This window comes from Varanus komodoensis, unplaced genomic scaffold (assembly GCF_004798865.1).
Source record: "Varanus komodoensis strain SLA01 unplaced genomic scaffold, ASM479886v1 scaffold26, whole genome shotgun sequence".
Classification (NCBI taxonomy): Eukaryota; Metazoa; Chordata; class Lepidosauria; order Squamata; family Varanidae; genus Varanus; species Varanus komodoensis.
In genome coordinates, this window is record NW_025335684.1 from 7,849,396 (window position 1) to 7,867,670 (window position 18,275).

General features: G+C 42.3%; 1 protein-coding gene across 1 annotated transcript; it reads right to left on the minus strand.

Moving 5' to 3' along the window:
* Window positions 1–2,090: 2,090 nt before the first annotated feature.
* Window positions 2,091–17,615, minus strand: PMS2 (PMS1 homolog 2, mismatch repair system component). The gene is made up of 15 exons (XM_044433738.1): window positions 17,353–17,615; window positions 15,894–16,033; window positions 15,175–15,261; window positions 14,921–15,023; window positions 14,384–14,567; window positions 13,130–13,297; window positions 12,518–12,615; window positions 11,695–11,794; window positions 11,432–11,516; window positions 10,634–10,786; window positions 8,453–9,272; window positions 7,775–7,942; window positions 6,614–6,714; window positions 5,154–5,323; window positions 2,091–3,999 (listed from the first exon to the last, which is right to left on the minus strand). Exons 1-15 carry the CDS (start codon window positions 17,367–17,369, stop codon window positions 3,856–3,858), a joined length of 2,538 nt encoding a protein of 845 aa, XP_044289673.1. The 5' UTR covers window positions 17,370–17,615; the 3' UTR covers window positions 2,091–3,855.
* Between the last annotated feature and the right edge of the window lie 660 nt (window positions 17,616–18,275).

An 18,275-nucleotide genomic window follows, 5' to 3' on the forward strand; every position in this document is an offset into this window, starting at 1 on the left:
GCCCAACCTACCTCATAGGGCTGTTGTTGTGGGGATAAGATTGACAGCAGGAGAATGATGTAAGCTGCCTTTTCCTTAAAAGCAAACAAGACTGGCTATAAATATTTTTAATTTTATTTATTACATCTTTATACCACCCCACAGCCCACTGGGCTCTCTGGGTTGTTTACAAATTTAAAAATATATAACAGCAGTACAATAATCATAATTAGATAAACAAAATAATGAAACCAATATAACAAAGTTGATAACCTACAGCGATTAAGGTAAAATAGATGCATGGTGTAACAGTGGATATAATAAAGACAAAATTAAACAGATCTTATCCATCAAAATATTGTGCATGATCTTAGGATTCGAATAGGAACATACTGAGCAAGGTGTTGCTTCAGATATCCTGGCCCCAACGCAGCTGAATGAGGACTGGCATTATATTACAAACAAATTCAACTATACAGTATATTTATTTTAAAACACATACACCTCCATCTTACCACGAAGTCCCATGCTCTTCTGAAGCCTTTTGGAACCAAATCACAAAGATAATTACTAAGGTAATTACTAAGACTATGTACTGCATCTGGAAACCTGTTAGTCAGTGCAGAGACTTTAAAATCACAAATTACAAAGGTAATTACTAAGACTATGTGCTGCATCTGGAAACCTGTTAGTCAGTGCAGAGACTTTAAAATCAGCAATATATGGTCTCCCTGTGATGTTCTAAAGACCAACCTGGCTGCCTTATTTTGTACTAGTTGCAGTTTCCAGAGTAGGCACACAGGTGTCCCCCAACAATCGTGTCATTTTCTCCCCAGCAAGGTTTTCATGATAGCAGGTTAAGCATTTTCCCTATTCCCAAGCATTTGTAGGAATATTGTGGGCTAGTTTGTGATCATTTCATTTATTTATGTTTTACTTGTTTTATGGGGTGGTTGTATTGTGGTGTGTAAGTCTTTCAGCTTTTAATTTTTTATGTGTTAAGTCACCATGAGTCTATTTTGAGAAAAGCCCTTTCTAACCTGCCTGCCTCCAAGGGGAGCTAGGCTGGCGAGTTCAAGCCCGTTCGGTGGTGGCCCCCCACATCTTTGGAATCACCCTCCATCAGGGAATCAGCAGACCCTTTTTCTACTTTTTTGTTTGGTTGTTTGTTTGAAACATTTCTAAGCCGCCCAATTGTGCCACTGCACCTTTTTCAGGAAAGCTCTAAAGACTCGGCCAAGAAGTTTTGGTTTTATTCATTTTAAACAAATGAATAACTTTATGCAATAAATGCATTTAAATAATAAACAAACAAACAACCTGGTGCCTGACAGGTGCACCCTTTGGACATTCGTGGGGTGTATAATGGAGGTGCCTTCCAAGGATGTGGGTTTATGTATGTTTGCATGTATCTATTTCATTCCTCTCTATACCATCCCACAGCCAAAGCTCACTGGATTGCATTGATTGATTGAATGATTGATTGATTGATATCCCACCTTTTTCCTTACCAAGAACTTAAGGCCGCTTATATCATTCGCCTCTTCTTGTTCTCCACATTAACCCAACAACAACCTTGCGAGGTAGGCTGGCCCGAGCGTCTGCGACTGGCCCAAAGCCACCCCGTGGGCTCCAGGGCCGGGCGAGGACCGGCCGTTCACTTACAGCGGAAAACGGAGGCCCAGCCGCCTCGCACGCTCCCTCGGGCCTTTCGGGCCTCCGACCTGGAGCCGCGGCGTGCTAGGCCCGGGCGGCTACCATGGCAACCGCGCGCGCCCTGCTCTTAAAGGGCCCGCCGCCCCAGAGCCCGCCTCGCTGCCGCGCCGCCGAGTGCCCGAGAGGGAGCCGGGTCGGCCCCGGAGCGCTGGCTGCCCGAGGGAGCGGGCGAGGCCGCAGAGGCGCTGTGTGGTTCTCTACCAATGCCCTCCTCACCCAGTCCAGACATGTGTTTTTTATTTTATTATTTGATTTAACAAGGATGTAAATGTATTATTCCATGCAATACAATAGAGGGTACCAAAAATGTCCACACATTTTAAGAAAGGAAAAAACCTGTGTTATTTATGTAAAACATCTGTATGCCACCCAATTTTGCCGCAGCACCTCTGGGCAGCTCACAAACACAACTGTTTCACAGACAAAAACTGTCGCAGGGTGATGCTAGCAATAATTCATTTGATGAATGCTGTCTTTTGAGCAAATGTCATACTACACATGGTTACCGTAATTCAATGCAACTTCGAAAAATAATACATAGATAACATCTCTTAAAACGTCTATAAATTTTGGCACCCCCTGTATAAGATAATATTCAACAATAACCTAATTTATTATTTCAATTTATATGTCACTATGTTAGCCCAAATTTGGGCTCTCTGAGCAACTTACAGAATGATAAGAAAAGACATTTTAAAATCTATATAATGGAACCATTTGAGTCTCCCAGGATGCTTAAGCAAATTGTGAGAAAATTATTACTGGGGGCAGGGATGGGAAACGTCTCACCCTTCAGACAGTGTTGGACCGCAGCATTTATCCTTCCTCACCACTGGCTGGCAGGAGGTGCAGTCCAACAACATCTGGAGAGCCCAGAAATTGTACTGGGGAGCCAGTCCAGCTTAAGGCAAGGAAAATGATTTCCTTTTCTGTTTTCTGACAGCTTTCCAGATATAATGAATCCCAGTACTCCGGAGTTGACCCTTTTCTATCCACAGTCTGTCTCTTTCTTCTCCTATCATCTTTTCAGACCCTGCTCAAGTTTACAGCATATACACATTTTTAATTTTAACAGTTATTCACCACTAAGAACTACCAAAACTGTGATTAATCTGGGAGGACAGGATCTATGGTTATCTCTCTAGTTACTAAAATTCCATGATACTGAATTCCTAAAAAGTTCACATCTTAAATAATTGAAATATAACTAGAGAAAGAACCTGAAGAAATGCCGAGACACATTTTGCAGCCAAGCCATCCAATGAAAACTTGAAGAACTTCTGTATATAAAACACTTTATTATAAAATGATTCTTCTATACAAATGTGAAGTCACCCAAACTGAAAATGCAAGTACATTTATATTCTTTTATATACAGAAAAAATGTTTATAGCATGTTACTACTGCAATGCCATGCACTAATAAAAATGGCTACTAAATCATTCCCTAAAAGTAAAAATGAAGGCAGAGGTGGCCCAACAGACAGAAAGGGCAATTTCTTGAGTTATCAACATTCCAGAGGTGCTGAGTTACTCTGGAAAGTCCATGTTTTGCTTCCTTCACCCCCACATGCAAGATCCTTGAAACAGAGGCCTGGAGCCCCTGCAGAATTGCCCAAACTACACTCATTCTCTTCATTCTTTTCACTTACTGGAGAAGAGAACAAGAAATTTCAATTTGGAAAATCTTTGGGAAGAAGATGACAAACCTGTTCCACCTTGCACAGATGCAGAATTAGAGTAACAAAATTAAATTCTTGGAAGACAGCATGTAATTTCCACAAGCCCAGTTGGGGCATTTCATTCCTGCATACAATATGCAGTGGGACCTTGCAAAAGCACTGGCACTGCTGTAAAGGAATTTGTGCCCATGTCATGATGCTGCATCTTCACCGATCTGAAGATCCCGTGGCTTGGTATGTTGTAGGGAAGGCAGCTGATGGATGAGCCCCTTCACGCCCCTCTGCAACGCCTCCCAGGGCCGGCCCGCCTGCCCGTTTGTTCCAGCTGTTACTCTTTCACAGCAAACATGGTCTTTGAGCGTTTGGCCAGGCAACATTAAGGACTGCGTCACGGTAAAGCAGGGGTTCCAAAAGAAAAGGAAGTGCGCTCGCAAGGAAATCATTGGTTCACTCTACTCAGAAAGCACGGAGAGGGTCCGTTAGTCTTGTGAAAGCAAGGCTAGACTGGCTATGTGCCTTATTGTCGGTCTTCCATGCGGACAGTTCCAAGGATGCTCTATTTCCCCCATGTGAGTGATCAGTTTCTTCATCTCCTTTACATTAAGTGCTGTTCCAACCATCACCTGCAAGGGGGGGAGACAAACAGATAAACGCAACACTGAGTACTCATGTCCCCCAGTTTTAGTAAATCGTGTGCCACCGTGCCACTTTTTTTAATCTTGAAAGGAACTTCCCTCCGAGAATGTTTGGCTCAGTTCTTCTTCTGGAGCTTTATTATAGCCAAATGCTTCTAAATACTAAACAATTTGCTGCATATAAAAGTGTAGCCGTGATGGGGAAAGGGTTCTAGCCTAGCCTAGCCTAGCCTTTCCTGTTATGTGCAAGGACTGCTTTATGATGCGCAGGACCTCCTCACAAGCCCAAAGCAGCACAGAGCCCAGCAGATTTGCCCAAAGACAGCCTGGTCAGTTGCTAGCTTTCCTGAAGAGTGACTTGAAGTGGGATACAAGGGGTGGTCAGCTGGTCAGGAAGATTTCCTAAAGTGAATTGCCTAGTGCCGTGATGGTGAACCTTTTAGAGACCGAGTGCCCAAACTGCAACCCAAAACCCACTTATTTATCACAAAGTGCCAACACTGCAATAAAACCTGAAAACCGCCAGTCCAAGCAAATATATATATATCTCCTTGGCAGCACACTGACCGGCCCTGTGGAAGCTGGGTCGCAGCTAATGAGTCGCAGCTAATGAGTCGCAGCTAAAGAGTCGTGGCTTGTGACGTCATCGCCTGGCACCGCAACTCCTTTCTGAGCATGCGCATGGCCCCTATGTGCGGTGCTATCCGATGCTGGGCTGCTGGGGTGACTTGGCTCACGTGCCGACAGAGAGGGCTCTGCGTGCCCGCTGTGGCACGCCTGCCATAGGTTCGCCACCACTGGCCTAGTGAGTTTTGTTATCAGATGCTACTTTCTCCACACCCCTTTTTCTCCTGTAAATCACCAAGAGTGGTGGTTGGCTCTGGAACTGCAGTGACAAAATAACTAACTTCTATAAAACAGGAAAAACTTGGGGTGGAAAAGAAAGTGCGCATGCTATCCACAAATTCAAAATGAAGCAAAGTTTGTATTATAAATATTAAATAGGCAGTGGAAATAACTGAATGGCTTTATTTAGCCATCTAGCAAATACAGAATGTTTTCAAATACACAAAACTTAAAAATGCACAACAGTACGCAATCTACTGAATAATTTAATAGATGAATAATAATTAAATACTTACAGACTTTCTACATGCGCGAGATGCAAACATCTGCCTTACTCTGGAGGGCCTGCACATCACTCCTGGGGAATCACTTAGCATGAATATTAACTCCTCTATATCTTGCAGACCAAAAGTCCAGTTTTTGCTTGTTGGTAAAGATATGAGTTTAACCCTTTGGGTTACTGGAGCTGAAAGATGTCAATATCATAATTTAAAAACCCACGTGTCACTGTAAAGGAAATTAGGGTGCGTGTTTTTAACGCCACAACAGCAATTTGTGCTTATTCACATGCATTAATTCTCTACTTATAATCCAACACTTGAACTTTAAGATTTGCACCTAGCATCTAATGCTTAGCATAGAAGACCATTCAGTTGAGCCTAGTTTAGAGCGAGTCAGTGTAACAAAAGGGCTTTTTGAAGGTGGAGACTTTTAGAGTAAAATAAGACACAGTTTTAAAAATTACTTAACATTCTGACTTTTTTTGCAGTTTGGTTGTTTAATAAGGTTTGGAAAATTGCATGATGTATTTTTTAAAACATGGAGCTGATCCACTCAGTGTTTTAAGTTAGCTAAGAAAGAGTACACCACGTTATTTTTTTGGTCATGCCATCAACACAGGAGAGACAGGAAACACCCTTGTTTCACTTCTTGTTCCTTCACATCTCAATCTTGCCCAAAATAGAACTTTCACTCTTGAGCCTCCACAGACACACACTTTCCCTTCATCACAAGTTGCCTGTGTGGTGTGTATAATATGAAAGTATGAGAGAGAGGGAGGGAGGGGGGAGGGAGAATAAGAGGTGGAGAAGCAGGAGGCCCAAAGCAACGCCAAGAAATTACCTTGCAGCTACGGTTGCTCTAAAGACTGTTTCATGTGTTACCCACAACATGGGTAACATGTTGCTCTAAAGACTGTTTCATGTGTTACCCACAACATGGGTAACATGTTGCTCTAAAGACTGTTTCATGTGTCACCCACAACATGGGTAACATGTTGCTCTAAAGACTGTTTCATGTGAGCCCCTTTCCCATGGCTTGCTTCTTTCCATGATGTTCCAGAAACAGTGACGAAGGAGCCATCATGGTCAGGGAATCTCTCACCTGCAGGACCATGGCTTCCCTGACTTCCATGGCTTTCCACTTTGGAAGGGATCACAGCACTGAGCATACGCCCAAAGTGCAACCCTGCACAGGTTTAGGCAGAAAAAAAACCTTTCTTGCTGGCTGGGGGGTTCTGGAAGTTGTGGTCCTTTTTATTCTTAAACATAGAATGATGTCTGAAAGCCCTTTCAGTTTAATAAGTAGATAGGGAGGTGCGTGCAAGCGTGAGAAGGAAAAGAGACACCCATACACGTACGAGCCCTTAATCATGAGGACTTGTGCAGTTCTTTGCACTCAAAGCATGAATCTGATATTAAGGTTTCCATCCCATTCTTCTTACAAAAACAGCTAAGAATTTTAAGCAGGAACTTACCATTTCTATCAATTATAAAATCAAATCCGTTTTTCTGGAAAATTTCCAGGTTTTCCATTAATATACTTTCATTGATAGCCGTTAGATTAAGATTCTGAGGTCTGAAAAAACGACACACACACACACACACACACACACACACATTCAGGCATGTCTGAAATTAGTGTTATGAATGAATTATTATTATTTATTATTATTTATTTATTTCTACGCCGCCCCATTCGCCGAAGCCTCAGGGCGGCTCACAAATAAATCAATTAAAATATTATAAATTAACAATATAATCTCACTCCTTTATGGTGAGTCACCTATATGGCCATGTTCAAGTCTAGCTTCCCCTGGACACATCCTGGCCTAAGCTTAAAGGATCAAGAGATTGTGTAAATATATATAGTTCAGAGTGTAAAGCCTTATGATCTCCTTGTTTTCTACCTTTATGAACAGTCATATTTCTTAATCCCAGAGCAAGGGATATGAATAATCTAGTCCAGCCTCTTATGTACCACAGACCAGAATCCATTCTCCTATTAAGCAACCTGGAATAAAAAGGTAACGGAACAAGAATCTTTGAAACACAGTAGGACCCCCATATCTGTGGAGGAAAGGTTCCAAGCTCCCTAGTGGATATCTGAAGCCATGGATAGGGGCAAGGACTGTACCATACAGGCAGCCCTCCACATTTGCAGGGTTACGGGTACGTGATACCTGCGAAAGTGGAAAAACCACAAGTATCTCTAGGGATTCTGTGTCAGGACGTCATGTTCTTTGTCCTGGTACTAGCAAACCTCACTCGTATGTTTTGTCTCTTAGTGAGTGCAAAGACTCTAGAGAGATTCACCATTTTTCCACCTTCATGGGAGTCCTGTGCCCCCTAACCCCCACAAATGTGGAGGGCCGTGGTCATCCACGGTTGAGTGAAACAGCAGGCACAGGGGTCCTACTGTACTGTAAAAACCATCAGATTGCTAGATTAATTCCTGCTATTTAATCCCAGTCTGATCAAGGGCCTTATCGTTGTTACACACACCTTAAGCCGTTCTGAGTGAATGCTTATCCAGTCCCTACAGTTCAGCAAAACCCCACAGATGCTATTTAATACTGGCAGCCTCTTTTGAACACCCATAGCATGCAGTCAAAAGCAACAGTGGCGGAAGGACTTACGTAATGAGTTTCTGCCCCTGCAGAGCTGTGTGTTCCTGCAGCATCTCAAAATTGTATTTCTCATCTGAAGCGTGCTGATCGATTATGAAGAGGTCGGAGTTCAGCCTGGCGATTATAAATCCTAAATTGAACTGGCCGATGACTTCCATTTCAGCAAACATCTCTTTACTGTGTAGAGAAGGGGAGGAAAGAAACAGGTTATAGGGTTCTTGAAACACTTGTATTTCTCTTTATTTGCAAATAATGCATGTGTGTGGGGCAGGTGCTGTGACTGAAAGACGTAGCCTCAGCTGAGAATCCATGTCTGGCCCAAAGTCGCCCAGTAAGCACCGTGGCTGAACGGAGATGAGCACCTGGATCTCCCAGGTCCCCAGTCCAGCACGCGAACCACTGGCTCACAGCCCCTCACAAGGAAGCCGAAAGAGAAGCCCCTGCTTCCGTGAGAGTTCCAGATAACATCAAAGCCCAGAGGCCTGTGGCACGAATGTCTTGGGTAGGAAGCTACAGCTCACACTTGTCCGGAAAAGAGCAGTTCCCCATCTTGGGAGAGGATTTCCTGGCCACAACCCAAGTTCCAGATTGACCAGTTTGATCCCTAGGGTGTAATACTTCCTAAATATTAAGTCCCCCTACTTGCCGACAACTGAGACAGAATAATTTGTCTAACAGGGCAAATACCTTATTTCTTTCCTTAATTCATCCTCTGCGGTTTGATTTTCTCCGGGTTTAATCTTTGCCCTAAATTTTCTGTAATTCAACATTTCTGCTTTCATCTCCTGCTGCTGAATTAGCTTCTTTATTCTGTCTGTTAGTGTGTTCAGAGAGAACTTCAGCGGTATGATCCTCTTTTCCATTTCCACATGTATGTCATACTGTGATGGCATGACAGCAGAATCCTCAGCCTCCTCTGTCTCTATCGAACTGGCTACCTGGGAAAGAGGCTGGTTGCTCTTAAGACGTTTCGCTTTAGGGGATGAACTCTTGGCCTGTGGGGATAACCCACTCGGCCTGTTTTGGTTCGGCACCTGTCCTTCTCCATGGAATTGCTCCCTCATCTCTGGACTGCCACTTTGAACTTCTCCAAAATCCTGGAATTCTTCGGCAGGGGAGGTAACCCCGCTTTCACAGCTGAAGCAGTTACTGGGATCTGCAGTGCTTCCATCCACACCAGAACAGCCAGAATCGGCAACATCTGCTGAGTTCTGGAAATTCCCACTAGCCAGCACGGCCTCCCCACTGGAGCGGGCCTTCTTTTTTGGAGGATCCAAAACTGTAGAAAATGACAGTTTTTCCTGCCCGGGAGAACTATGCTGCTGCTTGCTATTTTCTGCCCTCTGAAAACTGGCCTTTTTTGCTTGTTGGAGGGAAAAAGACTCTCTAAGCCTGGCTATCGTCATTGCGATTTTCGCTTCTCCATTCAGCTTCTGAGGCAGGGAGCCGGATGATGTTTCACAGATAGGCGTTCCTGCCTCATCTCGAGGCACCGTTTTAAAGTTTCCTAAGAAAGAGAACAAGGTTAAGTTGCAATTCAAAAATTAATGTCTAGCAAGGTATCAAGACTAATACTGGACCGAGATGCTTGCTCTGTAGAAAGAGCAGTTAGTGGCACAGAAATCGGAGTGGTGGAAATGTGGAGGTCAAGTGAAGCAGAATAAAGGAATGCCAATCAGATGGCTAGTCAATGATATCTTAAAATTAATTGTGTCGGTGTAATCCTATTTATTTGTTTAATTTCTATACTGCCTGATAACTGAAACTCTCTGGGCAGTTTATAACAACATATAAAAAATACAGTGTAAAACACAAACCTCACCGAAACACCATAGAAGGGTTACCACAGAAAAATAAAAAAACACATACAAACACACATATAACATTACAATAGCTTAAAGTTAATCTTAAAACTGGTTTAAGCAGCTAAGAAAGTCCCAGTGAAAGAATGTAGTGCCCCTGCTGTAAAGGACAGTTTTAATCTGGCGCTTAAAGGAAATAAAGGTTGGCCCCAGGCAGGCCTCAGTGGGGAGCGTGTTCTGCAACTGGGGAGGGGCCCCGCAGAAAAGTCTCTCCTGTGGAGCGGGGTGTCGCTGAGGTGGGCCCCAGATCTTGCCTGGAATGTCCAGGTAGGTGATGGGACACCTCTCGTGACCATCTGGTCCCAATTATCCGTTCAGCTGCTGCATTTTAAACAAGTTGTAGCTTCCAAACTGTGTTCAAGGACAACCCCAGCTAGAGCGCCTGGCAGTAATCTAGTTCAGAGATTCCCAGAACATCCATTACCAAGAGCAGGTTATCCCTGGCCAGAGAAAAGAGCAGCTGAGCTGGCAGCCAATGCAAGTCTACTCAACATTTAAGTGTTCCTTAAATGCAGTGAGACTAATCGGCACTACAGTATTGTATTGTGGTTGCCTTACTGTACAGGACTGCAATACCCCCAGGTACGTGGAAGGCTCCACTGAACACAACAGAGAAAACATGCATAAGATTTATTTATTATATTAATATCCACCTTTTTTCCTTTCAAGGAATTCAGGGAACTTATGTAATTCTCTTCCTCATCTCAGTCTTACCCTCATAGCAGCCGTATGAGGAAGGTCAGGCCTGAGTCTGTGCCTGGCTCAAAGTCATCCCGTGAGTTCCATGGCCAAGCAGGGACTAGAACCCAGATCCCCTGAGTCCTGGTCCCACACTCTTCCCCACTAGACCATCCTGGGTCCCAGTGTGTGAGTTCATCGTGTGTGGAATCGAGTGCATTTAAGCTGATGTGCTTGGACCAACGTACCAATTAACAAGGTACCTTGAAAGCATCTAGGTCAATACAGAGAAGATTTAAAAAAAAAAACCCACACCTGTCATCCCTACCTTCAGCATCTGGCAATTTCTGACTGAGGACTAGTTTATTAACGTCACTGCCAAACATTCCAATCAGCGAGGTTTTCAGAGTGGCTAACAGGACTTTTTCTTCCTGCAACAGTATTTGCCTTTTGTCGGGTGTCACGTTAACGTCAACACATTCTAAAGAAAAAAAGAGAGAGAACTTTTCTCCCTCTCTTTCTATTGGAAGAAAAGATCTAACACACACACACTTTTCCCTATTTAATTGAACATTTTATATTGAAGTTACAGCTGCAAAGATATTTTCCCAATGATTATCCCATTCGTGCTAAAACTGTTAACCAAAAAGCAACAGTAGATAAGCTTAGGTTTCTTTTTAGTGGTGTCTAGATTTCCTTGATTTCTGGATTTTTTATTTTCAGTATTCATATCAAGGATAATTTAACCCTCTTAACAGTGGATCTATAAGTACACATATGCACACCAAGCTACACCAGAAAAATGTAAGTAGTATTTGCCCAAAGCAGTGCGGTTAGCTTCCAGGAAGGCTTAGTTCTGCCCTTCATCAGCAGGGGATGCTTAAATGCCATGCCATGAAATTAAGCATTTTCTGCTTTCTGTATATCATGCTTCAGGGAAGGGTGCAGGAGAGACTGGAGAATTTTGGCTTGTGGGAGCTCACAGCGCTTCATAGAACTGAGGTGCACCAGAATCAAAGAGACAGCCCTCCAGGCAAGCTGCCTGGAGCCAAGTTGTTAAGCCCAAACATTAAACAGCAGAGGTATTTACTCTAAAAAGTTCTTTCCAAAGATGCCTGTGACTCACCAGAATTCACACATATGTTGAGGACAACAAATGGATACTGGTGTCTGTTGTACATGTGGTATACTTCATTCACAACTTTGGAAACCTGACCAGAAAAAAGGTACCACAGATTTCTATTTGTGCCTTTTTGCAATTCAGCCTTGGTTAAAACAAAAAATTCAACTTGCCCATTTTTATGACACTCCAGATGGCAAGATAACACTCGAGTCTGAAGGATGGATTGTGCAGTCAAAAGCAAGGAACTGAGCTGAGGAAACTTGTACCTTCGTCGGATCACAGGGCCGCTGGTTAATAAAGAAGAACTGCCTGTCGGTGGTGCTTCTCCCAACTCCATGATCGCAACGGGAGACAAACCCTGTGATGCTGTTTAAAGTGAGCATGTCAAAAAAGCGTTTCATAGAAGAGCAGAGAAAAGCAGCATGATACATTCCAAAAAAGTCTGACATCAGGGTTTGTGAAGATGCCCAGCTGTTGTTAGATCACCGTCGGCCTCCAATCTGGCTGGAACTACCCTTAAATTAACTCTAGGGCAAGAGAAGCAACCACCCAAATTAGGATTCGACCTGGGAGAGAGTGACCACCTGTTACGAGAGACTCCCTGTCATCCCCAAGTTCCTTCTGTTTTTTCCTCGATTCTCCTTGGTCATCTGGTATACAAGGAGAAGAACCTCTGGGCTGTCAAAAAGATCCAATCAGATCCCAAGCTCCACATTAAGAAGCTTTATCAAAGTTAGGGCTTATTTATTTATTTATTTAGGAGACTTCTATGCCGCCCCATTCACCGAAGCCTCAGGGCGGCTTGAGTTATAAAGGGCTGAATGGGGAGAAAAACAAGCAGGGAAAACAGGACTTTGATCTATGAAATAGACATCCTTAAAGATGAATTTCATACTTGCTTGCCTGAACAAGGATCATCCAAAATGTTCAGAAGCTAACACATTTAATGTTCATCCACTATTTCAACTGGCTCAGGATGGCAAATGAGATGAGTGATAGATGGGGCTCACACATCTTGGGGCTCATGCATTTAATCCATACATGCCACACAATTATTCCGATGGTATGTAATTACAATCAAGTGCTTACGTATAAAGCTGGGTTGGTATCTCAGAAGAATGCAAGCCATATTCTTCACAGATAATGTCACTTGGAGGAAGCTGAAGAAAAGGAACTAAACTTTGCACCTAGAAAACAAATGTTATTTGGCAGAATCCTTACTTTCTAAGGATCCTTAGAAAGTAAGGATTTCTAACTTAGTTGCTCCCCACCTTTGCTGAAAACTATCACCTTTCCTTCCCTTGATTCAGGACTGAAATGTGGAACTTTATTATACTTTTAAAAACTGGCCAGTGATAGCCGCTACCCTATCAGCGTTTCATGAGCTTGTACAGTTTAGCTCTATTCAGCCTGAAACGGTGCATATTTATGAAGGCAAGATCTTTTCACTGAAACATGAAATTTTCTGCCCTCCACAAAGCTTTTGACTCTATCATCAAATTGCAAAACAACTTTTTAATGTGGTCCCAAGGGACATTTAAAGGAATAGGGAGCAATTCTTTGCCAAAAGCTAGATCTACAAAATTGATTTCTACCTTGATTGTAACTAAATCTTACAAGAGAAGACCCTTTTCTCCAAATTCTTAATTGCAGCAATTACCTTCGCAATAATAATAGTGACAATGATTGCATGATTATTACCTGTTTGTGTCCAAATATTGCCCCAATGTTTTCCTTAATCGTAGAGCCGCCAGTGGTGCATACGACAACCTGCTTTTTCCCTTGGCCAACCTGGTTTGTGCAGTTAATCCGAATGCCTGGTGAAATGATACAGTATGCTTGTAATACCTGAACCATTTTTGTGAACTCCTGGTAAAAAACAGAAAAGAAAACCATTATTTTTCTAATCACGTTGGAAAGACTTTACTGAGATTTTACTATGATTATTATTATTATTGTTATTATTATTATTGTTGTTATTATTAGAACATTTCTATGCCGCCCCTTGCCAAAGCCTCGGGGCGGCTTACAACACAATAAAATACAATACAATGCAAAAATAACAATATAAAATTAAAGTTAACAATATAAAATAAATAAAAAATATAAAAGATATAAGAGAAGTTAAGAAAAGAAAAGAAAAGAAAAGAAAAGAAAAGAAAAGAAAAGAAAAGAAAAGAAGTCGCCCTGGCCAGATAAATAAGTAAATATTGTTAACAATTAAAATGACAGCTTCTGAGGGGCCACGAGATTTCTTGAATCCCCAGACCAGAGGGGAATGGGAGTTCCAACGTTCTTCCCCAAATTCCTGGCAGCTGCCGCCGAAAGAACCACACCAGCCTCTCTCGGCGGTCAGACAAGCAAAACCATCCATAAAAATGACATTCGGAGCATAGATTTGGAGGTAAGGTTTGGGACAGAATGCAGAAATTTGGAGAAACAAGATTATGGCTATGCAGGAAGCCTGGATCTTTCCTTCCTTTTATTCAAGACAGTCAACAGATGAAGGATTTTAGTCTACTTTTCAAAACCGCCCAATGTCAGGAAATACCCTACCAGCATTTCTTGAGCTTATGCAGTTTGGAGATTGGTAAAAAGTGGGGTGGGAAGCCAGAAGTTCTTCGAAAGCCACTCCAGCCTCATTCCCTCCTGATTCGAGACAGTCCAGTAGGATGGGCAAAACACCCTATTGGGCAAAAACACAGAACAGAAGTAGAGGGAGACAAAGATTGTCCCGGCACTCATCCTGCTCTGTACTGAATGTCTGTAAGTCTGCAAGTGTCAAGGCTTCTGGGGATCCTATAAAATCATAATCCGTTATCATAAAATAATGATGTTGTTGTGGAGATAAAATGGAGTGGAAGAGAACCTTGTTAGACACTTTGGGTGCCTTGCAAGAGGAAGAAAGGTGGGGTATAAATATAATGCAACAACAACATTAACAGTAATCCCTACCTTCTTTATGTTGCGCTGAAATTCTTTATGCCGTACCGGCAACGTATGAAATAGATGTTGTACAATGACAGTTGTCCCCTGCTGCCGGGGATAGGGAGCCCTCAAAGAGATTTTCCCACCGTGATCAAACACCAGGCGTGTTCCAACCTTAGCAGACTTGTGACAAGTAACAATGGTAATGTCACTGCAGGAAGAACACACCTTTTTGTTATTAGTGAATGGAAGTATTGTATATTTTATTCAGTCATTGACTAGCATAAAATACAATATGCAAAACATCAACAAGTCTAGAACTGGAAACAGAAGTATAAATGCACATTGAGCATCAGAATTCTAATATTGTTTTAGCATTTAAAAGTTAATAAGAAAAACACACACCCCTATGCAACCATTTTATAAAAGAAAGCTGCACTTTCACAATGTAAATTAGATTCTCATTCTGCTCTAAAATTCTCCAATGTTGAAAGTGCTGCGTGGTTTACAGTTCCCCAGCAAATGTTTTAGCCAGAGTTCAATGCATGTGAATAAATATCTCACCTTAATGCACAAAGAGAACTCAGGGCTTCACCTCGGAAGCCAAATGTTTCAACATGTGTAAGGTCAGAGAAGTCCTGTATCTTGGATGTATAATGTTTTAAAGCTAATAAAAAGGAAATTCATGGGAGAATGAAATAAGAACAAGAAGAATTGCATCATTAGACAGTATTTAATAGCTCAGTTCACATGACATGACAAACAAATTTGCACAAATATTGGAGCTGAAGATTGAAAAAATAATAAAAACAGCTTACTCAAGCCTGTGAAGTTTTCTTCTTCCACACCGCAACCATTATCAGCAACTTCAAAAAGTTCTGTCCCATAATCTTTAAGTTTCACTTCTACAAATTATAAAGAATATTTGTTAATCAAACAGTTTTCATTTAAACAATGCAAGGCATCACCAAATCTGTACATATAATCTATGGCTTCATAGTAGCCAAGAGCTTTCCCTGTATAATTTTTTTAAACCCTAAAAGACATTAGTACATATTTGATTTAAAAAAATGTATTTGATTACCTCTATTCCCTTTTCCATTTGTGAAAACTGACATTCTGACATTTTGCCTCCCTCAAAACAAGCATAGCCCTTATCATGGGGTAACTTTAGCACCCCACATTGATATTCTGTATGATAATTTATACATGAGTAGTCCTATTGATTTTTTATGGCATTGTCACAAAGGGCCTGGTCTAAAACACCCCCAAATTTCAGCTTCCTACCTTTTACTATTTTAATAAAAGAAAAATGCCTGGGGTAACAATTTCACCCCATAAGCTCCACAAGCATACCTGGGCAGGGTGACTTGGTGATCTTGAACAAAGGCCCCATAAAAAGGTACAAAACAAGGTTAAGATCAGATCATCTTGGTCTCATTTTAAAGTTAAGGTTCTAAGCTACCAGCAAACAGAATAAATTTGATGCATATTGCCCCTGAAAACGCTACAAAGACGCCAACAACAGCAAGCTTACCAATATTGGTAGCACCAGCATCTATGCTATTTTCCACAAGTTCTTTCACTGCAGTACACAGATTCAGAACCACCTGTCCTGAACAGATCCTGTGAACTGATTTACGGTCTATTGGGTTGATAGCTTTAGCAGGCTGTACCCTGTACATAAACACAAACACAGTTAGCTTTCCAATCAGAGCAATGCAGCGGGCGACTGGGCAAGCTGAAAAACATTAATTGCAGCAATCAGTAAGAGTGATTTGTTTACTGCATTTATTAAGAAAAGCAAGCATTTCTAAAGCACAATCTGATTCACGGGATAACACTTTTGAGGTCTTTCCAAACCTCCTTGTATTTAACTCATCCAGGAGACACGGGCAATCTTAAATTCCACACGACTATGGGATGGGTGGTAGCAGAGAAAGGTATATTTATCCTTGGACTACTGGCCTCCTTTTTCCCATGCTAACTACAGCATAAAGGAAAGGAAGACCTTTGCTTCATGACCAGCACAGAACCCAGCAGCCTGGCAGAAGAGGGCTAGATCCCCTCAGCAGAAAGGCTTAGTTTTAAGTAACTGGCACTACTACAAAGGAGGACTGCCCTTATGCTTCAATTAGCATAGAAATGCAGACCATTAAACTCTTAATGGACCAGGTTTTCTGGGCTTCTTTCAAGTCTGTTTTCAAGTTAGCACCAAATGATCAAAGTCCCCTCACTTCCAAAGCTATTCCCCAAAGATCAATACAGTGGTGTGCCCTAGCTCAGTGGTAGAATGCAGTGGTTTGAATGCAGAGGTTCCTAGACTGAATGAGGTAGCGATTAAAGTGTTGGACTGGGGACCTGGAAGATCCAGGATATAGTCCTCACTTGAACATGAACTCAACTGGGTGACTTTGGGGCTGTCACACACTCTCGTGCTAATCTACCTCACAGGGTTGCTGTTTTGAGGATAACATGGAGTGGAGGAGGACTATGTAAGTTGCTCTGGATTCCTTGCAGGAAGAAAAAAAGCAGCATCTAAGTGCAAAATAATATTATTCACAATCTCCAACAGGTAGAACTAGGAAAACACCTGCCGGAAACTTTGGGGAGCCACTGTCAGTCAGTGTTGACAATACTGGCCTAGAATGACCAACCATCTGAATCAATACAAGGCAATTTCCTACACCTCTATTTTTTACTTTAGGCAAATTATCACTAAACCAGCAATGGTTACCTTCCCATCAAAGGTGGCCGCTGGCACCTCTTTAATAATTCCAAAAAGCAATTTTCCAAAGGTAAATGATAACATATGAACAAGAAGATGCATGCTGGATCGGATCAAGAGTCCAGCATTCTGTTCACAGAGCAGGCAATCAGTTGTCCCCGGGAACCCCAAAAGCAGAGCGGGAATGCAACAACAGCACCTATATATCCACACATCATATATTCTGCATGCATGATACAAAGCAGGCTGCAATCCTTTGCACGCTTACCTTGGAGAAAGTTCCATGGTGCTGCGAGTTCTTTCTTCTGATTACTGCTCAATGATTTTTAAAAGATCTCAAGCATGATATGAAAATTACATGCAAATGAGCGCAGCGGCCAGCGCTAATCCTGCCCATCTTCCCAGACTTCTAAAGAAAAAGCTCAGCAATAACTCCGGCCGAGGCTTCGGCTTAGCTGTCTCCATGCAGCCCCGCCGCCCGAATGCCCCCAGCCCACCATGCCAGGAGAGCACAAGCCCCACGGCCCCCTTCACCGCATCCTTGCAAAGCTGCAATCGCGCCCAGTGCATGCTGGGTAAGCTGTCATTCGTCCAATCAGCACAGCAGAAGGGCGGGTTTGAATCTTGCTTTTCCATTGGCTAATCTGCTTTACCAATAAAAATACCGGCAAGGTACGTGGGGGGTAAACTTGGTGGAACTCAACCCTAGAGGTAGAAAAAGGTGAGGGCGCAATAGCGAATCCTATGCTTCCGGCCCGCGTTCGTCGCAAAAGAAGGGCAGAGGATACATGATAATTATTTTAGAGTTTGTGATACTATTTTCACAATAGTGATTTGTCTCATTATTTTTATAGGTCGGGGGGCTTGCTGCTGATATAAATATTGGCCAAATGTGGTGTTTGCCATCTTTCGTATGGACTAATAGGAGTTCCTTTGGTTTTTGAGCATTTCCTCTCCATTTCTTGATACACAGACACGGGTATGTTATAATAAAACTATCCGCGAAGAGAAGATAACAAGCAATCGAGGAAGCGAACTACGGTGGAAAAACTTATGCCATAATAACGTTCCACATTATGGGTAGATATTTTTCATTCATTCATTTCATTTCTATACCGTCCAATAGCCAATACCGTCTCCGGGCGGTTTGCAGAGACTACAAAAGTTAAAAGCATAATATTAAATATAATT

Bases quoted from the DNA above. Each gene is read 5' to 3' on its own strand.
- PMS2 (XM_044433738.1), bottom strand. The intron at 11,517-11,694 runs GTACAAGTTTCC...TTTTCTGGTCAG, and splicing joins GGCCCTGTGATCCGACGAAG to GTTTCCAAAGTTGTGAATGA. The intron at 5,324-6,613 runs GTAAGTTCCTGC...GACATCTTTCAG, and splicing joins TTTTATAATTGATAGAAATG to CTCCAGTAACCCAAAGGGTT.